A 22744-nucleotide genomic window follows, 5' to 3' on the forward strand; every position below is an offset into this window, starting at 1 on the left:
TCAATTTTTAGTAACAATTGTATTACGCCAAGAAAAGCACAAGACATAAGGAAATTTGCTCCTTTGTTAAATTGAAATACAGAATTATGTATGGCCGCAAAATTAGCAGTAAGCTTCACTTTCTTAATGAAACAAAAAGGGGAGATGAAAGTGGCAGGAAAGGCAACTTGCCGTTATTAGCAACCAACAGCCTCAGCATGATGTGTGAAATGCTTTATCAAGTTGTTCCACAGTGGAATGATTTTCATGCCTTTACATATTGTGCTAATAAAAAAAAAAAATGAGTCTCTTGGTTTTCAAAATTGTATTCGCGTGGCAAGTTTCTCGACTCTTGCAGCATTGATTTCTTAATTGATGTGCTCTACAAGCTAATTTTATACAAACCAGCGCAAAAAAGGCACCATGGGGTATCTGCTACCTTGGCTTTCTGTTCTGATCAGTTTCGCAGTTCTACTGCAAGTTTCGCCTTGTGGCTTTGCCATATGGTTTTCTGATCATGATGACCCCTGCTCCCTGAAGCTAAGAAAAAGTTCAATGTGCATGTTTATAGCTCTGCCTTTTTTTTTTGCAATGTGACGCATAGGGGAGCAGTAATGAACAAAAACGTGTTTATTCTGCAGTGCACACTTATAACAAAGTTGAGGTAATGGGAGTTTGTGCTCGGTGCATGTGGATGTACCTGGTCAAAGGGTCATACCTTCTTTCCCTATGAGAGGCATATGCGAGTTTAGAAAGGACAGAATCACTGCTTCGTGAATGTTAGAAGGAATCCCTGACAGGTTAAGCAAGATGTAATGAGCAGAGAGACTAGGTTTAAAAAGGTTTCTACAGGGTGTAACAGTTTGATGAGCTTGAACATATCACTATGATGAAAATAAAAACTGCAAGACAGAGAATCCGCTGAAATAAAACGAGTGCAAAGCTTTTGAAATTAAGATATAAGCAAGCAATTGATCAAGTATTCAAAACACAAATGATACAACAGAAGCAAAAAAGAGCTCAGCTTCGACAGTTCAGTGATAGACAGCAAATGTGAAATATAATATCGACAAGAAAAGAAAAATGGTAGAATGCTCTTGTTCAAGCAAAAGTAATCTTACAATTAATGTAAAGGAACACCATTAAGCAACAAACATATGGCAATTATAAGAAGTCCAGACAAAGTAGAGTGGGTGTTTTATGGGTGTTGGTTATAGTCCAGGAAAACGAGGTCACACCTATCATTTCTTGGATCATTCAAGTTTCTAGGAAGAGAGACTCGAGCAATACAAGAACATATCACAGAAAAATGGAAGCTTCATCAAGTCGGTCAAAAGCAGCAAGATATGGTAGCACCTGTTACTGTGGGCATCACAAATAACCTCCAGGTAAAGTGAGACAGTGGTTTGAGGAAGCTCAACGGGAAAAAAGTGAAAAACAATTCATGAGCGCTCAACCGCTGGTCTATGGGGGATCCCATTATGCTGGTAAGCTAACTTGGACTCTTCTTTGTCCTGTGTTCTTCATGCTATAATTTCCCAACTGTACTTCATTTTGTTAGAAGCCCAGCTTGGTGCAACCTTCGCCATGAATGTGTTATGTGCAGCACTCAAATACAGTTGACTACAAACAAATAAATATAAGCATTTGTAGCTCACCAGTTTGCAACAAATTATAGCACACTGTTGCATGTGACAATGCATAGCAGTGTAACAATGCATCCTCGTCATGCAAAGTATGGTGGCTCTGTCCGCTGCTACACATGCAGGTAGAGACTGCAAATGAAAAATTTGGCAGAACTTGCCAACTCCTTACCAACTAATGTCTAGAACAATCCAGGGTTGTTTTGTAAAGACAGTAGACATAGGCCAAGTATACTTGTTATACTGCACATTGGTATAGTCTGCTAAAGGCCGACAGTATAGTAGACAACACATAGCACATTCTGCGTAGCCACCAGAGCTGCTGAGGAAATGACGATCACAGCAGATGGAACAGGGGAGCCATGCACTGATGCTTGGCACTTATGGGACTACATTATAATGAAATGATTTCAATTGTCTAAGGGCTTAGCTGGTAGGCCAAAAGAATCACTTTTTTGCTGTGGTGTTTGCATTAAACCCTGCTAATGTACAGCCAACCACAAAATATTACGGACCACGAAACCTGAGAAAAAAGCTGAATATCTCCGCAATCTCATAACACAGCCTGGTATTTGCATTTCGGGGTTTGACTAGAATGTGCTAACAACATTGTCGTATATGGTTTTACTGGCTACTGCTACAGGTTGCTCTGTAAACTTTTGTGGCCAGGTGCACCTACCTAATACTAGGTTCCCCAAATACTCGGAGTTGCACATGTATTTGAAGTGCCCCTGCGTGCAGCACGCATGTTGTATCTGAGGAAAGAAGGTGCCAAAGTGTCACACTTGAGATAATTGTGAAATGATTGGAGTTGGCAGGAAGTGCAACCATTCAAAGCTTCATGCATCCAGCACAAGAGATGAGCAGGCTCTCAGGCTAAACTTGCACAGGCACACAATTGCAGTTGTACAGTGTCTTACTCTTATAACAGGTGGGCACTTTGTTGTTTTCCGAGATGTCCAAATGTGTGAACACGGTGCAAGTTAGAAAAAAAAAAATTAATTCAGTGAACAAATCTTTAACAGTTATTATGGTTCTTTTTTGTGAGAAAAAGATTGTTAATTTGAAGTGTGAAGAGCCCAAGATTGTGCTTGTATGTTTTTTTTTCACTTGGCAGATTTAAATCACACTGGAAGGGGATAAACTTGTTATTGTAAGAAGGTTACTTTTCTTGCTCAAAAAGGCAAAATTTGTTCCTGGTTCTTCAAAGAGCTTTCACAGCAAGCTACTGCTATCACTCGCGATAATCACAACGAGTACTCATGCACATGCCACACAGTAATCAAGTAAATTTAAAGAAGCCAGTATAAATGTGACATTTCCAAGTGCCCAAGGAAGGTCCATTTCCAAGAAGGGCCTGCTTTAGCCAATTACCCTGGACTTTATATTGAAGTGGCCATTTCAATGGTTCTGCTTGCAAATAGTTCCTCTCGACGTAAGCCGAAACAGTTTTACACAGGGCAGTAAATTATGATTCATCCAAAAGGCAGGGTGCTGGACCTTTCTCTGGCAGCAGCTGTTCCACAAGAGCAGGAGCACCACAACAGTCTGTCAAATCTTCACACTGCATTGACTTGGCGTCAACACCTTCTTTCCCGTTACACTGTACAAAAGCATCTTCTTGTACAGCTGTAGTGGATCCAGCAGGAACCGACTCGCATCCGCACCTAGAGCTAGACTGCTCATTCTTGGCCTGTAAGAGAGAGAGAGGATGAGAGTAAGCATGTGGCTATGAGCTTAAAGTCCACATGCTGGATGGGCCCGACATGTGAAATGAGGTAGCACCAGGGGCAAATTCAGGGCGGTCACAGGGGAAAAAGGCCTGATCAAAGCACATAGAGAGCAGGGTAGGTGGGGGCTTATTGCATGCTCAATTTTGTCATTGTAGGAGTGCCAGCATGTCTTCAAAGGCAGGCTCTCAGCTAAAGATCTGCCAGTCGGTAGTGCAGAAGAAACCTAAGCATGTGATAGTCATTTCATCATAAATTATATCTGGGCTGCCTTATACGTTGTTCCTTTGTCCTAGTATCGGGTGGATGTCAAGCTTCCCATAGAAGAAAGTTTCTCCATCTTATGAATTTCTGCAGGTTTTATTTGCTTAATCAGTGTTACAGTGATTTGAGCTGCTGATTCACTTTTGCCTCACTAGGCTTTGGTTGGCTCCGTTGTTGGCTGACCTGTCTGGCCCCACAACTGCCCTGGACAGGTGGCGGTGGTGTGTTCAAATCCATGAATACGATAGACTCTGATGTCTGAATGATGTTGCCTGGCTACGGAGAAAGTTCACCGTGAACCTGTTTGCATATTCTCTTCGTATGCGCCTAGTAGCAGCAGGGTGTCTGAGTGATCCCTCTGCACTGTCTGATGCTGTCCTCATGTGTAGCGCTTTTGTAGCTGACTGTGCACTGTGGCAATTTTTTTAACATTGTCCACTGTGCAGTTTCATGCGTGCTGAAGGAGGCGAGAAAGGTATTTTATGCACGTAGCTAGTAGCACTCACTACAAACCCTGTTGTGAAAAATGTGGCTGTTTACTGTCCTAGATGGCGAGACACACCTGTACAGACCAAGTGGGTGCGGTCACATGCCTGTTAAAGAACCAGAAGCTTGATGTGGGCGAGTTGGTTTTGCATACTTGAGGAAAAGAGCGCTACAATGACGCGGACTAAAAGAAGAACATGTACGATGGACAAGGCGCTAAAATTGTCACTTGTCACAAAATTGTAAACTGCGCCTTGTCCGTCATACATGTTCTTTTAGTCCGTGTCTTCGTAGCGCTGTTAAAGAACCTTAAGTGGCCAAACACTAATTCTGAGTTCCCTCCATTTAGTGTGCCTTATTATTAGATTGTGGTTTTGTAACCCTAAATACCGCACCATTGACAAACCCCTTAATTGATCCCGCCCCAAACACACTTCATTTACGAGGTCGTTTAGTGGCGTTAGAACCACAGTGTTGCTCTCGCTGTAATTGTTTAATCGTAGCAGTAAGTAGAAGTTCTGTAAAACTTTGATGGGTGGCTTATACGAACTGAATTGCAATCCACGATCGATGCAGTGCGTTCAAGCATGTGCAGCGACAAATGTTCAGATCTTCAGGCTACACAACCCGTCGAGGTGAGTGAAGGGCACAGCAAAGCGACTCTGAAGCATTAAAATGAGAGTACGGTATTTCGTGAGAAAGGGTGGTGGGTGCGCATAGTGGAAAAAACACTTCAGCGGCTCTTTGATATCGAAATAATAAAGAACTTGTAATCATACATGGATGCAGACTAAACGAGCATATATATGTAGTCACCCGCCCTCACTTGAAAACCTTTCAACTCCCCAAGCTGCACAAAAGTTCCTCCAACATGGAAGATCTTAAAACTCTTCACGGACACTACGTACACGCAGTGGAGAGACCGCACGGGCGGTCTGAGAAAAATCGGCAGTCTCGTTATCTCGCAGGGTCGTCCGGCATGAGGCGCACGCGTGGATCGCACCAGTGTCCCTTCCAGGTAACAGCTGCACCAGCAAATCCGCATACATTGGGAGCGGTGGCCATATACTGTTTTGGTAGCACGGGCGATTGCACACATCGCAGGGGGCTCCGAACTGGTTGCTGATGTTGAACCCGCTTGCTAAGTGTGCCTCTTCCCACCTCGAGTCTTTGGTGCCACTGCTGCCGTTGGTGTTCTCTTCTGCTTGCCGTTTTGCGACGGTTTCTTTCCGTTCCCGGTCCGCTTCTCTACGGGCATGTGCGACGATGCTATATTCCGCCTGGCGTTTTCTCGCGGCTCTCTTGCGTTCGCGATCCGCTTCTCTTCGGGCTTGTGCGACAGCTTCCGCCTGGCGCTTCCTTGCGGCCCTCTTGCGCTCCCGATCCGCTTCCCTAAGGGCCTGTAAGACTCCATCGTCCAATTCTAACTGTCGCTTCCGCGCGGCTCTTTTCCGTTCCCGGTCCGCTTCTCTTTGAGCTTGTATAACTGCGGCGTCTGCTGCCTGGCGCTCTCGGAAAGCACGCTTCCGCTTCCGGGCAGCTTCTTTCCGGGCTTCTGCCCTCTCGGCCTCGGTCAGACCATTGCCAATGGTCAGACGCGAAGGCCCATCAGGCCCACCTCGAGCGGCGGCGTCTGCTGCCTGGCGCTCTCGAAAAGCACGCATCCGTTCCCGTGCTGCTACTCTGCGGGCTTTTGCCCTTTCAGCATCATTCAGTAGACGCGAAGGTCCCGGCGTTGGCCCTCCGTTCTCCAGTTGGACCACGGAACTGTCCAGACAATTTCTTGCAACGACGAGATTTTCATGCGGCGGCGGCATTGCGAGATCGTCAGGGGACGAATTCTCAGACGATCACTTTCGGCGATACTATCACTGATACTATCGCCTTCGCGTGACGTAGTGCTCAATGAGCCAATCAGCTAATCCGCGTTTGCTCAACCAGGCACGCCGGATGGCCTTAAGCCGCCAGTATCGTCGAAAGCATGGCTGAAAGTGGTCGCCCTAGAATACGTCCCCTGCTCGCATGTGCAGCGTGAACACTGTGGAGGACGGAACACATTCGTCACACATTTAGCAGACGACAACGACAAAAATGTGCACTAGCCAAAGCTGGCCGCAGTCAGTCCAGTTCGAGCCAAGCCGTAGGAGCACGTTCAGTTTCCTTTCGTGCGCGGTCGCTAGAAAACTTTGTTATGTCATTGGTCATGTAATAGGCTTTGAACAGTTGCGATGATTACACCCCACGAGCTCATACGCGGGCGCGTTACGCAATGGAGATAGAAGGCCGTATATTTTTTTAGGCGCTAACACTGACGGCATCACCACAGCATCATCGTGACATGCGTTTGAGGGCGGGGATATGTGCCAGCGCAGGCTATGCCGAGAAAGAAGAGGCCGCGCACTGAACAAGAAGAGCTCGAACACAAGCGTAGACGCGCAGAGGCGGCGAGACGACGGCGACAGAACAAGAGCGAAGAACAGCGAGCGGCCGAGCGGGAACAACACGCGGCCGCTGCCCGAGAGCGTCGGAGAAATCGAAGCGAAGAAGAGAAGGTGGTCGAGAGAGAGCGCCACGCCGCGGCAGCTCGCGAACGGCGACAGAAACAAAGCGAAGAAGAACGTGCAGCTGAGCGAGCACGGCACGCGGCAGCCGCGCGAGAACGCTGGCAAAATCAGAGCGAGGAGCAGAGAGCAGCAGAGCGGGAACGGCATGCGGCATCGAAGCGACGGCGCCGAGCGGCGAAGAGAGCGCGTGCTGCCGCTGCCCGGAGGGAGCGACGGAAACAGGTAAGGAACAACGCCTGCGAAAAGGGCGCCTGCACACATATGCGTGTAGTGCACCGCCCATAGGGGCGCCACTGATGGCCACCTAGCGGGCTAGCCTGTACGCACGGGATGCAGTAGCAGAGACAACGTCTTGCAGCAGGGATGGCGGAAGCTTCCGGCAGCAGTTTCCCCTTCGTTCTGGTGCCAGACCGCTACTGCAGCGGTGGCAGCTGCAGAAAAGGTGCCGGCGTCTGTTAAAGCGGACATGTACGCAATGTTACCAAAATGTGGAACAACCCAGTCCGCATACGTGCCATGTGTGTCCCGCAGACAAGCGCAACAAAGCCAAGTCATACGAAGTGAAGTTCGTATTAAGTAGCCGCTTCGTTTTGCACACTAGTGTGACGTTTCGATTGTTTTTTCATTTAATTGTATCCCTGTCGTAATGCTGTTTTGTGTACCTAAATAATGGGTACATGTCGTTGGGGCAGACTTATATCACAAAGAACTCTACAGAGTGCGATGCCTGCATACACTGTAGTGAACTTGCTACTGATGAATACATGTGACGTTGCTGAATAAGTGCCTTCAAACTCACCACAAGAATAGTAATTGCGAATTTGTTAATGGAAATGCATATACTGGTCAAGGAATTTACAAAACACGGGTGGATAGGGTATAAACCCCATGCAAGCGATCTTTTGCCTGACAGTGACAAGCAACGTGATGCAGAAGACTATTGGATTCGCTCATCACTTAGAAGTCGTAACCCACGCGAGCGACGTCTCCCAGGTGTTATCGGTACGAGGGCAGCCAATATGTGCCGAAACTGGCGTGATGCATGCTTTATTAATTTAAGTAGATGTGTTACTGTAAAGAGCAGCGTAAGTATTTCTAAAGGTCTTGCAGTAGATTATTAAGGCGAAAGCCTTTAATGGCTCATGCTGGCAGCCACGGCGGCATTCGTTCACAGAACATGTCACACTCCGCTAGGGGGCGCTTGTGACGTCATTGGAGTGGTGCGCATACTTTGCATGCGCCTAGTAGATGGTGCCACCCTCGCGCTCCAAAACGGCGTCGGCAGACGCTCCTCGCTAGCCGAGCAAAGTCGGATGTCTCCAAAGTGCTCCCGTTTCTCTAGCAACCAAGTGTGCTCGCGCTGACGAATGTAAGCACAAGTCGCGGCAGGCTCAGCGACAACATTCGAGTGGAAAGGAACAGCGTCTTCCAGAGTCTCCCAACGCAAGAAGGTTGAAAGCTAGCGAATGGGCGCGACTGAGGCGACTCAACCAGTTTCCTGGGTGAAGGCTAAAGAGGCAGAACGCAAGCTACGACGACGCCTTCGGAACAAGCTCCAGCAACAACAGAAGAACAAGTACCAGCCGAATCAGCCAATAAATGATTTATTCAACATCACAGTGCATTTCAATCAAACAGAGCAGTTCAGACAACAGCAACAGAGGCAGCGCAGTTTAGCTCAGCAAAGTGCCCATACAATTTTTATACTTGCAAGTATCAATATTTAGTAGTTTGCTTATTCTATGCGACAGTCGGTAGTACTTGACTGATTTACATCCAGTTTCAGCTTCGCCCTATTGGCTAGTCGCTGATAGCACTTCCGGCCGATGAGTGACGAATTCTAGATTTCCAGAACCGAGTGATCGAGCGACAAGAACGAGCACTCTGTTCATACGACGGCCTGTTTCTTCGCTCGAAGCCCTCGCCGTCATGCACAAAATTGCTCTCGTGGGGTTTGGGATTAAAAGAGTCAGATCTGCGCCACCGATGCAATTCCACTGTGTACGTCGAGAATCGCTCTTCCTCCTGCAGCCTCTGCAATTTTAAATCCTCTTATTTACCTGATTGTAAACATACAGAGCTAAAAAGTATTGCCAATTTCCGAGTTTCTTTTCGAATGTTATAGAAGAGAGAATCCACGCAATATATTTAAAAGTGGAGCAATGCTGGCTAAGGTAAATGGGCACTAATGGCAAGGCCGGGTTTAGTGCTTTACAGCGTAGGCATTGTGCTCCTATGCCGCAGAAAATAAGTCGAGAACAAAATGTGCATACAAAAGGGCACTCAGCTGTGAAACAAACAAAGTGCTCTGCAGGGTAAGTCTTCATAGACAGCAGCAAGGTGTAAAAATTGCAAACTTGATGTGAATGTTTCCGCGAAAATAGAATAGCAGTACTATATGCAGCAGCTAATAGCAATCCTCACCTTGAGCTACCTCTTTCTAACATATTTCCCAAGCAACCACAGTAGTGAAGATGTTCTCGGGTGAAATGAATAAAGCTGGTAAAGAATCACTTGCCTGTAATCGTTCTGATTAAAACAGCGTGATTTAAGCCCCTTAAAAACGAGGCGAGGCAAGAACCTCGTACTTAAAGAAATACTTCTGCATGCAGGGACTATCAGCAGTTCAGGAAGCGCGAAGCCATGCATGAAATAGACCCAAAACAGGATCTGCATGTCAGCTGGTGCAACAATTTGACGGGCTGGATAAAACCGACAAAATCAGCCCTTGCAAGTCTCACCAACTTTAACACATAGCATGATGCACTCGTAGAGTTGTGCGCCCGAGCTAGAGCAACACGGTAAAGAAGCGGCAAGTGGCATTCAGAAGCTAAGCGAAATGCATTTAACCCGCATCTTCCCTGTGGATAAACCAAACCGCGATCTGAGCAGGTCTTGATCAATTTCATTGTCTAGACGTGCAAACATGATCAAGTGCAACAAACACCGTGATTACGAAAGAAACTGGGAGAACAGCAGAGATTCGTTGCTGCCGTTGGTTCCATTCGTCTGACCTCACAGCGAATTATTAAAATTGTGTCGCCCGCAAGCTTTTGCAAGTATTTGAGCACCCCACCGCACAACAGTTGTTCTTTGACATGCTTTGAAGATTTGTCCACTACACACATGCAATGGGTGGTACTTACTTTGCTCCAAGAATGTGAATCGAACAGAGAGGCATGAGCAAAGTTGCAGAAAACTGCGGCGGACCTACGGTGGACGGCTGGCTCCTTTGCCGAGTGCACATGGCAAGGCTGCCACCAGTGGCGAATCCGTCTGTGCTCACAGCACGTGTGAGTGTGCATGTGCACACATGTGCTGGCACTCACAGGGGTGTATGAACATTAGAAATTTTGAATAAAAATTAAATAGTTATGGCTAGTCCATTAATTTTTGTACAAATACAAGGGATAAATGCACTTATGTTGGAGTACCCTGTGGAGAAGTGCCATTGAAAGTGCAGACTTATCGATATACGACTCCTGCACAGACGAGTTGTCGTAGCTAATGGAACGGTGTGCTGAAACAGTGGTGTGTGGTGTGTGTGATCATTGCTTACTCCATCATCATCAGGAAAATAGTTTTTCATGCCCCCCCCCCCTTTTTTCTTTATTCTAAGCTCAGCTCTCCAGGTCATTCTGGATGCAGTAAAGAAATGCCTTTTTCTTTTAATTCACATATCTGTTTCTTCATTATAGGTGTCTTTACTCGTCTTTATTAGGAAAGAAATACATGAATGCCTATGGGAATGTGCATGGGACTGGCATTTGCCTCTATTGTAGCCTGCAAGGGTTGAAGCTTGGCCAACTTGGTAACGGTGCTTTTGATAGTGTTCACGGCACGCATGCTAAGGAAAATGGACAGGCATAGTGTAAGTGTGCTATATTCAGTGCTTTAGATTCAATGCCACCATCATGTTGAAAAAGAGGTGTTCGACAGACTGGCAAATGCTGACCACTTGTGGTAGCATCACAATGTTTGCAATGCTGTGGAGAGTCATTTGGGCATCTAATTCTGCGATTGCGCACCTCCGTTTAATAAATGCAGAGTGATAGGAAAGCATCGGACGTAGCTAACCTGTGAAATTATTGAGGCTGAAATGATAAATAAGCTTGGTGGTATGTGTTAGTGCTCCTTCTGTTGCACCTTCAGAACGAGAATTTGAATATCTTGCCGGGTGTTGAGGCAATTGTGAACACATGCTAGAAACATGTAATTTGATGTGTATCAGTTGCTCTCCTTTGCCTTGTTTTCTTTTTGTTGGTGTATATGTTAAATTCTTCATGAAAATAATATCAAATGGAAGTCATCATTCTTTTACTTTACCCATCCTTTAATCTTCCTTAGTATATGCATGTCGTGAACACTAACAAAATCACTACAGCCATTATTTCACTGTATGGGGGTCCACTATAACATTCCATTCTGCTGTATTCAGGTCACACTATATTTTACAAATTGTTTAGAAAATGTGGTGCTGTTTTATGCTAATCGTCTTCAGTGAATGCAACACACTATGTGCATCCGGTAAAGTGCAGTTCTCTTGTTTTCTTACTGTGTGTATATAGCAGATAACTGAAAGTAGTTGTCACTAACAAGCTCCTCAGTAAATTGGATGTCCAGTTGTGATTCACATTACATGGATGTATATAACAATGTAAATAAACCTTTTTTTTTTTACCAAATGGACTCCACGAAAACTTTATCACCATGAGTAAATATCTTAGTAGTATTCGATTCAGGAATTTCACCGTTAAATAACTGCAAAGCCACCATAACTTAAAAGTATTATCAACTTCATATGAAACAAGTTGCTTGTGTGATGTGCTAGGTAGACTTACATTGGTAAAAAATGTGGAAGGTATGGCAACGAGTCTCGTTTTTGGATCTGCTTTGTTCTCTTCTCTGTGCAGGCCAAAAGAAAGCAACCTGCCTCCAGCAACCAACATGGCTCCATGGCTTTTGTATCGGCTAAGGCTGTGCATTCGCGAATGGCAACACAGTTCAGTGACAGAGCAGATATTGCAGTCGGGCCCTCCGGGATCAACAGGTCAACCCAGACACCACCTGTTGCTACCCTTGTTACCAGGGTGAACAGCTGGACAGATACCGAAGATCTTGTCAACTTCCAAGACACTGGCTCTGAGCCACACGAAAAAGCAGGTAAATGTTTTTAAGGTGGAAAAAGTAAACCACAGGTGGCGGACGAAATCAGCTGGTAGTCAGGTTCACTGTCAACATAGTAGCAGGAAAAGGTTGTTCAGTCGCGCTCTCCCACATAATTTTGTACTAACGTATAGGGGTTTTTTGCCTACTAAGACTTCTTATTGCAGCTTGACAGCAGACTGCCTGAGTAGCTCTGCCAAAACTATAGAAAGGTGAAAGAGTGAGTGCATGAACAAGTGAGTGCACGTCGCAAAAACCGACTAATCTTTACGAGCCCAAAAGTTTGTTATTTCGATTCTAAAATTGGCCTTTGCTGGATAATTGAAACTTGGCCAGTCAACAAGCAAGTGCGTGACTCTGATGGTGACCCCAATAGTAGCCTATCAGGCTCAGCCTGCTTTACCTCCCTGCCTTTTTCCTTGTGACTTCTCTCTCTCTCTCTCTCCAATAGTGACCCCATTAGTGACACCGTCTGTATCAACGGAGCTTAGGGGACAATGAATGCGTTGAACACATCTAATCTACCAATGAAAACACCTATTTCAGGCCTGTCATAGGAATATTTTCAACCAATAACCTTGGCTAACGTCTCATTATGATATTTGCCCAGTTGTCATGTGCCTCTTTTTATTTTCACAACTAATGAGCCAAAAATTGCCTGCGCAATGCAATCATGTACAGATCCAAAGCTGTCTTCACTGCATTTGTGTGCTTTACTGCATTACACGGATGTATTGAAAAACCGTGTGGTGAAGCTGACCATAGAAAACCAGCCGCCATTGCACAACACATATTTTTCTTGCAAAAATATAGGGTGCGCATGGGATTTTCACTTTATTTAGGAGCTCTAATGTTATTTCTACATTACTATTCTACTTTGTACAAATAGAAGGTAGTCGCCCATTTGATTCGAAGGTATGTTAGAACCAGGCAAACACTGGCAAACTTATAGTGGTGTGTTTTGGCGTATTTTTCTGTATCTTGTTTAATTCGACCCTCCTGATAATTCGTTTAGTTATATCAGTCCCATCAGAGTCGAATTGACAGAAGTCGACTGTATAAAGATATGTGTAACGACATACGTATACGTAAGTTGTGCTGAGCAGTATATCAACGCAGCAATAATATGAGTGGGTGTTAGAACACCCAAACCTTCCCCTTGGTTATGGCCTTGTTACTACCACTGATGCATATTGCCTTCAGTATACTAAGTACTGTACAGGGTGCAAAAGACATGCCCCAAATGACTGGATGGTGGCGCCCTCCGAATGTATATATTGGGTGTGATGAAAATAAACGGGGCTCTTTGAGTCACAGCAATGGTACAGTGCAGTCGCTTCTTGCTGGCTAGCTCAGGGTAGCTCAACCAAACGCTGAACAATGTCACTTCATGGCATGAGAATGCCGAACAGCGAGCTGTCCACACCTCTTTTGTAAACTGCTAGCATCGCTCTGTGCTTTCCGTCGCTCCACTGACGACCGAAGTCAGTGGCCAGCATAGCTACTCTAATTTGAGGTACGTTGCGTTCATGTCGGGTCTGACTGCCACTTCCGAGGAGACCAAGGTGCGCACGCGCCTGTAGTGCATGGGTACTCAAGCATGGGTCATCCTTGCGTTGCTCATGATGGACAGACACTAAGGCCTATCGCTCATTCGAACGCACGAAAGAGGTACTCACACGGCACTTCGTGCATCAAGTCAACGAAGTATACGAATCAACCAGTTTCTTCGACGCACATAGCTGCCTGGCAAAATGGTAGGCGCCTTCCACGCTATGCTCTGGAATATGGTGAAAAATTGCAAATACTTCTCAGCAGTTGTTGAACGAACGCCTTGTACGCGATTGCTTTGTCGTTGACCTGCTCTACCCACTCGCTTGTTGGACTAGCCTTGTTGAAACCCAAAACTGATGCTTCAGGATGCACTCAAGCTGGACAGCACGAAGGTGCTGAAAACGAGAAGAAACTGCAAACCGGAAACTCACAATGGGGCTTCCAAAATGTCAATGCCATGTTGCAAAAGCAAACCAAGATGACGACCTGGTTACAATTTCGGGAAGCTTGCAGAAGCAGAGAGAACCAGCACCGTTCCCAGCCTCGAGCTGGATTGAAGAGCTCGTGTGGTTGTTGCAGCAATGAACAGCAGTCTCACTTAGTCTGTTATGCTTGAAAAGCGATCTGAAACTTTTTGCACAGGCAGTCTCCCGGGGCTTACGCTACTCGCAATACATTTTTCGGAAAAAGAGATGCGTAGCATAACACTCGGGGCGCTTTATAACGCTTTGCGCTCTCGCTGCAACGGTAGGACAAGACATTTCGCATCAGGTCGCTGCTCCGGGACGAAGTGTCTCAGTCACATACAGCTGCTCTCCTTCAAGTTGTCGCTCAAAGAAAGCCAGAACTTCGTAACACATGTAAATGACTATGCCCTGGTCTGTGAAATAGAATCTGGCACGGACGTTCCCGTTGTGCCCCACTCGTTTTCAGGATCTCCTGTCTTGCTTGACCAATCCACCAGTGGGCAGCTTATTGGTTTGGGCTGCTCTAAATTGGATGTGCCTGGTACGTTTCCTGCTACCCTGTCTTGGCAAGGCCTTGTTCATCAACTAAAAAACTACATTTTACACACCCCTCTTTGGCTATGCTGCAATAGTCATGCTTTGGGTAGCCCACCTCGTTGACTCTGTGGCAGATGCTCGTGCTGCCATGATGCCATCAATTTCTTCCCACTGCTATGCCGCGGTTCACAGGACTAGGTATGATGCCGGAAACGTACCGCATCTGCATTAAAGCCAGGAGTCATGCCCTTTTCCGTAACGGTGGCAAGGCTGATACCCCTTCTGCGAAGGGGGATGGTGAAAGACTAACTGGAGAAACTGTGGAAGGAAGGTGTTATTCGTTGAGTTGACAAGCCAGCACCATTGTGTGTAGGCCTCTGTGACAAAGGTGGTAGGATGGTGACGGCACGACGGTGATAGGCTGATAATTCCAAAGTTATGGGGATGGAATAACCACAGCTTGATGATGATGGCGTGACGACAGTGAGATGATGAGGATCGGATGACAAATTTGAAATGACGATGACGGTAGGGCAATGGAAGCATGATGACTGTATGACGACAGTAGTGTCATAACAATGGTGGCATAATCATTATTGAAGAAGGAATGATATCGATGGAATGATGATGGTGGTATGACTACAATGGGATTATGTTTCTGAAATGATGTCGCTGGTATGATAACAGCAAGATGACAACGGTATGATGAGAATCGGATGACGAATCTGGAATGGCAATGACGGCATCATGATGATGGTATGACAATGGCATGACAATCGTGGCATAATCGTGACAATGCCTTATATCAGGCCTGTAAGGAAGTTTTAAAGAAATAATTAATTAATAAACAATTAGACTGAATGATGAAGAAGGAATGACATCAATGGAATGACAATGGAATTACATTTCTGAAGTGATGGCGATGGTACGATAACAGCACGACGACAATGATATGTTGACTGTGTGACGATGATGGCATAACGACAATGCTATAACAGTGATGATGACTGTAGATGAGGACATGAGAGTCAGATGACAAATTTGGAATGATGACGATGGAACGACCGCAGCGGCACCATGACCATGAGTAATACCCCTGTCACACGGCGAATTTAATGTCATTTACAACGAATGACATTCGCTGATAATGCCATTTGTTTGTTGTCACACGGTAAAACGTAATGACATTCGTCGAAAATGACATTTACAAACGAATGAGTTCGCCAAACTCATTCGCATTCGTTTGGAAACGAATGTGTATCCTCGACACCACGAGTGTACCAGTGTTTCGCAAACAGTACATGCTTCTTTTTTTGTTTTAACAAAAATCGCTATTATTCTATCAATTTTATTACCTAATTATTGCTTTAACGACATTGAAGTCCACCACGTGCGTAAATACAGAAAACTACTCTCAGTCCAGTGACCAGACAGCCGTCTTTAGCTATCGCTGCAGCAGTCGTGTTGGTTCGCACCGGAGCATCGGATGTGGCCGGTTCAATTGACTTGGCGCAAAAGCATGCGCGTGTTTTCCTGTGGCACGCGCCAAGAATGAGGATATTAGGAGCCCGCATGCACATCACAACGGCGATGACATGCAACTGCCATTCTCGTACGACTTTAGCAGATGTAGCGGACGCGCCTATCGTTCTCTTCGCCCTGTTGCTAGCCTTAGCTTTGGATTGACTTGGCTCGACTCGACTTCGTTGGCAATGTTGACAAGTTAGCGATCGAACGCTACGGTTTGAAAGCAACGATCACATATTCTAGTGGAATTTAGCAAATTGGAAAATAATTATTGGACAAAAGTGGGTTTGAGGCGTGTCTTTTTTTTTTACTATCGTCATTGTCATCATTTTCAAATGACATTAGTTTTCGCCGTGTGACAGCGCGCTGTGATAATGACATTAATCGCAACAAATGTCATTTGTTGGAAATGACATTAGATTTGCCGTGTGACAGGGGTATTACACACCTAGGGGCCCAATCTAGACTTGGGTCACTGAGTCGACGTAGGAGGCTAGATACATAGAAAGATTCAAAGTGCATGAAGTGGGCAAGCAATGCTGATCGCATTACTGCTATGTGCTGTGCCCGTTGTTTCAATGCATGGTGCGAGGTAACTCCTTCTGCGAGGACGGATGAACTGGTGATGGCTGGGACATCATAAGCAAGGTGGTTCCTGTCTGTGGTTGTATGCGAAAAAAATAAAGTGCATAAGTGACAATATGTGTGTGAGGACGTGTTATGCTTAATGAATGACTTGTGTGAAAGGATACACATGATGGTTTTATGAGAGGGTATACATAACTAGAGTATCGTTAACTTTCTATCCTCTGTATAATGTTTGTTGCTCACTATGCAAATGTGTACTTCAACTTGTCATCTTTCATTTTAGCTAATCAGAAAGAATGGCGTGCGTTTTTATACATTCTCTGCATGACATTAGTTATGTAACTGTCATTTTGCATGTTGCTCTTATCACCTGGAGTTGCATGCTATGTGTCACCATATTCATCTACCTCCTTTGTGTCCACTGCATGACAGTGGAATTTATCAGTAGTTTTCACTGGGTGACCATTATGTCGACGGACTGTATCCTATGCTTGCATGTTTTCTAATTTTATCACATCACTTCTCCCATCGCTGACTGCTCTTTCCATTCTGTTCCTCTAATAGATCACCAACTATTTGCTGCATGCATTGCATCACCTTATAGAGAGTACAGGATATGCTAGGCACAAGGCCAGGCAAACATCTTCAGAACGGGCAGGTTTGGCCTGCACAATGTTACTCAGGGATGAGAGACAAATTAGAGCACCATGCTTCCTTTTATCATTCTCTGTGTAACATTATGCTGGCCAAGCCTGTTGATATGCACCAGTGTTGTGTTAACCTTTCAGAACCTGCATCCTGCCTCGGCCAACTCCATCCTATGCCCACATATTTCCTCATGGCATCAGACCACCCGAGATCTCTGTTCTCTTAAATGCATTTGCCTTTGGCGCTGCTTTCCTTGCTCTGACAAACTGCTGTTGCCTGAAGCTGCATCCTGCATTTGTCATATACCTCTTCTTGTCTTTTCTTTCTAGACTGAAAAGGAGCACCCTACCTATGGCAGCAGATGCAGTCTTACTCCACTGCTGCCGAGGTAACACAAGCAGAGCCTGCAAGGCAGTGCAAATGGAAAGGGCTCATGTGACAAATGCATGGGGTACTTTAATGAGGCAACTTTGAAGTTAACTCTGGAACAGTTGAACGTTCAAAAACCTCCTGCTCTATGCAGTTTAAGGACCTGACGTCTGCAATGGTGCTGCATCATAAAACAGCAGCGTTGACAAGAAAGGTGCATCATCATGTTTCTTCAGCACATAGATGTTCTCTTTAGAGCTCTTTTAATACTCACCTTGAGAAACATCATATCAACCTAACAAATGTGAGAGCTCTAATTTGGTGTGTGCGAGCACCTTATGGCGCTTTATTTTTGTGCTTGTGCTAGCAATAGTTTGCAATTTCAAACTGCAATCGCACGTCTCATTTCCAATAGGTTGAGTGCTCTGTGTACATGGTCAAAAGCGACATTCTCTGACCTTCACTCGTGCCTTTTTGTTTTCATCATCTGCTGGCCATGTACTCGAAAACAATTTAACTCTGGCCCAACTGTGGTTTTCCGATTCAAGTGCAAGGTAAATGCAGTATTGGACTTGGAAACTGACACTAAAAAGAAAAATAATTTTAGCTGTATTATTAGATCACCCTTTCACAATACCAAGAACGACAGTCATATCGTGAAAAGACGGTTATTAAGCCAGAAACATGCAGGGACGAAAGATGGGTTGTGAAGCCACATTGAAGTTCCCTCACGAGCGTGTGCCATGAGGTCATGAATTTTGATGGAGTCTGCATGGGCCTAGTTCATTTTTTATCGTAAAAGATGTGCTACACTGTATTCCTAAAGAGCCAAAGACTGAACTTGGCAAGCTTCATGAACTTTTACTGGCTCACAACGGCCAGCATGAAAAGATACCTTCAAATCTACGACATCAGGCAGGTACCGGCCCTGAAGTTATGGTGCAAAATTCGAAAAATGTAACTTTGACCTTGATTTGTTTGTGCAATAATCAACCTCTTACTGTTAAATAATAAAAAACATTCTACAGGAATTATATATCAGTTCTTAGACCTTGCGTTTCTCTTTAGTGTATGTCCCTTTAAGGGGCACCTCACCAGGCCCAATAGCAAATTTTAGTATACACTGCAAGTTGTTTTGTGTTCTGCCGCAAAAATTTTTAAAATCGGCTCATTAATAGCCGAAATAGAAATATTTCAGTGCTGCGAACCCATGATATCAGGAGGCGAGCTCCACTGCCAAGCTTGACAATCCCTCCACTCACCCCGTCTAGCCTCCGCAAGCGAAATTACTTCCCTGCGTTCTCTCATACCGGACCTCAAGGATTGCGTGATGCATACGTCATGGGCCCCACCTCCATTTTTTTTCTCTCTTTGCTTTTTTTTTTCGGCGAGGCGCACTTCTGCTGATGGCATCACGTGTGAGCTGTTGCGACTGTCTCGTTTTGCGCAGCACACAATTTTGCGTGCTGTGCACAAAGACACCTGACTAGCTGTGTAAGTCAGTGCTACACGAATACTGAGGCAGACAAAAGCGGATCACAGAGCGTGATTCCGCGCTGGAACACTGTAGAAAATGACAGTTTCGGTGTCTGCATGCACGACTGCACAATGTGGGAACAAGCAAACGAAACGAAAGTACATCTCTCTTGCTGCGGTGCGATGTAAAAGAAAGACATGCAAAATTCAGTTTGTGTGTTTTATTATTTCTCGAAGCTTTACCGCGTCTGTTCAAGCAACATATTACACAAATAACAAATGTTGCCTTGGATAATTCTCGAAGTTGCGTGTCACCATGACTGACGTCACATTGCAAACACATGTATGTAGGCGCACTAGCATGTGTACATCATCCACCGGCTTGGAGCGCGGCGACCACGAGGAGAAAGGAAAGCGGCGTTCGGTTTGAAATTTCAGGTCTTTCTGCGGTATGTAGTGATGTAGTACTTTGCAGACACGGTCGTTATCGCGCAATGTAGGCTCTAGCTGCACTTGGCAGCTCAAAATGGCCAGACCTGGGGAGGGGCCTTTTAAGCAGCTACTCAAGTGATGCGAATGAAACTTATCGCACTTAAGAGGAAGCTTTAGCTCGGGCCCAACTCCCACGCGACCTATTCAAATACATGTAAAACACAAAAATGCTTTTCTGAGATAACCGCTGAATCGATTTTAATAAAATTTGTTGCGTTTGAGAGAGAAAGCTAAATTTTAGTGACTGTTGGACACGTAATTTCGGTTTATTGCTTGAAGTTTGTTTAAATGATTTTCAAAAATTCGAAAGTTTAAAAAAATAGAAGCATGAAGTTTACAAATTAATAGCTCTGCATCAAGAACAGATATTGCGGTTCCATCAACGGCATCCATTATATCATTGAAAGCGGACAAACTCAACATGTCGTTCTACATCTTACGTGGATTTGTTACGTTGTGTACGAGGGTTCTGCAAAAGCTGTATTTTCATATTACAAAATTTTTTGAGATTCATGTGTAACATATCAGTTTTGTCCGCTTTAGGTGTTGGCCTCGAGCTCCACCACTGGAAAAGCTGGCGCCACCGTCGGCGTGACGTGCTATTAGGGATCACGTGGACATAGCGGCCGCATCGGCTGCTTCGGGAGCGCCGAAGAGAGCTGAAAACGAGAGTTTAAATTCCCTCGTACGCTGCGGTCCTCATTTAGTGGTTAGATTTTCCCGTTTCGAGTGTCTCTTTTACAACGCTTGAAAGCACTACAATAGGTAGTGGCTGCCTTTGAAGGCGCGCAACATAAAACCGGCAAACAGTCATCGGCTACAATTCGGGTATGCAGCAAGCACAGACGCGAGGAAGATTTCTGCTACGGCGCCGGGTCTGCGATGTTCGGAAAACGCGCACTGAGACGCTCGCCCGAGTCAGCTGCCCAACTAATGTCATGACGGTTTGGTATGAACTTGTCGATGCTATAGATACTGGCAAGTTCACTGGAGTGGAAAGGGAGCGGTAAGAAGCACATTAAAAAAAAGCATGGCATATGGTCATGTTTGTGTTATGAAGTAATGCACTGGATTACAAAAAAAGAAGCAGCCGGAAATCGCACACTGAGAACACCGATAAACATACAGTGCGACGCGACTCGAGAAATAATATCGAAACGTCCAAGGATTTAGACGACAAAAAAATAAAATAAAATATTGAATCATCGCGTCGGCACATCACAGTCCCCGTAGGCGTCGAAGTCTCTGCAATGAAATTATTTTTGAACAGCTCGCAACAACGAACGCAACAATGGTTGCTTGTATACTGTCAAATGCCCATATTCTGCGGCCTAAAGCTCATGGCACGGTGCGAAAACGCGCACGCGGCGAAAGCGAAACAGTGCGCGGACAAGCATGCAGACGCGCAGTCGGTCGCTGCGAACCCGTGCGATCGCTGCGTTGAGGCTTCATTCTGTTATGCCCCATTTGGTTATACAGACAGTCCACTATTAGAACATATTTCACATAGTTTGCTTTCAGCGTTTGCCTACCTTTCACGCAAGAAGCCGGTTCGGGAAACTCCATCGCGACGACCGCGCGCAGTGGCGTTCACTGTACGCCTTCGGTAAAGAGATAGCGTCTGTAAACGATTCTGTGCTTTCAGTTTGCCAAAGATTATTATTTAGACAGTAAAAAACTTCTCTCGTTTCAAAAGTACTGACAGAAATGTCCGGGAGATCTCGCGCGTGGTGTTTTCAGTAAGCGCTGACAGCAAAACCTATGAGGAGCGCGCCGCGTGATCCCTCATACTACGCCAGCGAGGCGCTTCCGATAGATGGCGACTCCGTAACTCCTCGCCGCCAATACTATTATATGCAATTCACAGAACTGAGGTATCATTTTTCATTCCTGAGTTACAGAGTTGTATACTTGATAGCTTCGTCTTCAGAAAGTTTTCTATTTTCACCAATTCTCAATAAAAAATTTATGACCTAAATCAAAAATTCGAAATGAACAGTCACTACAGTTCAAATTTTTCTTTTAAATGCTACAGACCTCGCCAAATTTGGTGCACAGTTTGCCTAGAAAAACGAATGCTCCTTTATGTATTTAGATCGGAGCACCTGAGCTAAAGCTTCCTCTTAAGTAAAGTAATATTGCTGTAGCGGATTTCCAGAAGGCAGCATTTTATATTTCACCTCAGGTTTTAAGGGACGGTTTCTAAATAATTTAAGATCATTATAAATTTGTAAATCTATAACAAAAACAGATATTGCAGCTCTGTTTACTGCTGCTGACTGAGCCTCCATTTAAAGTTTATAAAATTCTGATATCTATCCTTGATTTAGAATGATGTGTTTGTTAACTCATTGCTCCAGTTTTATTAACAGTTTGTAATTTTATTACCAATAATGAAACAGTTTATTCGCAGTATAGTGTTGTAAACCTTCTCTTTCAGTGATGTCTCCAAACCCAGGTAATTTTTGCTAAACCATTTGTCATTAGCGGATACAGTTCCTACGACTAAAATGAGAAATTATGATGGCACTTTCGCTTGAAGTGTCGGTTTTGAGAGCGATAGAAACTGGTTCAGATTTTTAATATGATGCCTATCATGTCTATAACATGCTTCTCGATGATATGCCATGCCTCTATCATGGCATCCAAAGACTTTAAAAATTCCTATCGCATGATCGGCAACTTACCTTTTAAACACGTCTTTCACATGATGCAGGTACCAGGTCACCAGCTTTAGGGTAGTGCTTTGCCACTGGGCTGCTTTTATGGCCACCAGATGGCAGGGAAGGACACATTTGGCTTCTCATTTGCAAGCATGAAAGGAAAGAAATTAGTAGGGAAAATCTGTACAGTAACACAAAGGGCAGTGCCTTGCTATCTGAGGCTTGAGCCAGTTGCCTAGGGACAAAAAACATGCCGGTGCAGATATTTAGAAATAGATTAGGCATGTTTACGCTGCAGCTAAAATCTAGAGACAACTGAGAACATGCTAAATAAATGATTCACCCTGTGAGAACCATAGGTAATGTACACCTTCCAGCACCAGTTGGGGTTTAAAGTGGACGGTAGTGTCAACCAGTCAGCAGTCGAGATAAGCAAGAGATGTTTAGGGAACTGGTGGGAGGAAAGGCAGGGAAGAGATTTACACGACCATATCTCCTACAGTCATAGCTAGCGGTACAAGGTAGACTTTCAAGAAAAAAAGAAAGATTAAATAGATGTACACACAAATGCTAGATAAAAAAACGTGTAGC

General features: G+C 44.9%; 2 protein-coding genes across 2 annotated transcripts; one reads left to right on the top strand and one right to left on the bottom strand.

The window, feature by feature from the left end:
* Positions 1-591: 591 nt before the first annotated feature.
* LOC142564180 (uncharacterized) lies at positions 592-6033 on the bottom strand. Its single transcript, XM_075675080.1, has 2 exons — positions 5011-6033; positions 592-3315 (listed from the first exon to the last, which is right to left on the bottom strand). Exons 1-2 carry the CDS (start codon positions 5917-5919, stop codon positions 3091-3093), a joined length of 1134 nt encoding a protein of 377 aa, XP_075531195.1. The 5' UTR covers positions 5920-6033; the 3' UTR covers positions 592-3090.
* Positions 6034-6226: 193 nt separating this feature from the next.
* On the top strand, positions 6227-18570 carry LOC142564183 (uncharacterized). The gene is made up of 3 exons (XM_075675085.1): positions 6227-6888; positions 11580-11829; positions 17483-18570. The coding sequence occupies exons 1-3, from the start codon at positions 6478-6480 to the stop codon at positions 17485-17487; spliced, it is 666 nt and encodes a 221-aa protein (XP_075531200.1). The 5' UTR covers positions 6227-6477; the 3' UTR covers positions 17488-18570.
* The last annotated feature ends 4174 nt before the right edge of the window (positions 18571-22744 follow it).

The sequence above is a fragment of the Dermacentor variabilis genome, chromosome 11 (genome assembly GCF_050947875.1).
Source record: "Dermacentor variabilis isolate Ectoservices chromosome 11, ASM5094787v1, whole genome shotgun sequence".
Classification (NCBI taxonomy): Eukaryota; Metazoa; Arthropoda; class Arachnida; order Ixodida; family Ixodidae; genus Dermacentor; species Dermacentor variabilis.

What these genes read in the sequence shown, in the direction of transcription:
- LOC142564180 (XM_075675080.1), bottom strand. Translation starts at nt 5,919, where the DNA reads ATGCCGCCGCCGCATGAAAATCTCGTCGTTGCAAGAAATTGTCTGGAC. An exon ending in GTGCGGTCTCTCCACTGCGT is followed by an intron (nt 3,316 to 5,010) that starts GTACGTAGTGTC and finishes TCTCTCTTACAG; the next exon opens with GCCAAGAATGAGCAGTCTAG.
- LOC142564183 (XM_075675085.1), top strand. Translation starts at nt 6,478, where the DNA reads ATGCCGAGAAAGAAGAGGCCGCGCACTGAACAAGAAGAGCTCGAACAC. An exon ending in GGAGGGAGCGACGGAAACAG is followed by an intron (nt 6,889 to 11,579) that starts GTAAGGAACAAC and finishes TTCTCTGTGCAG; the next exon opens with GCCAAAAGAAAGCAACCTGC.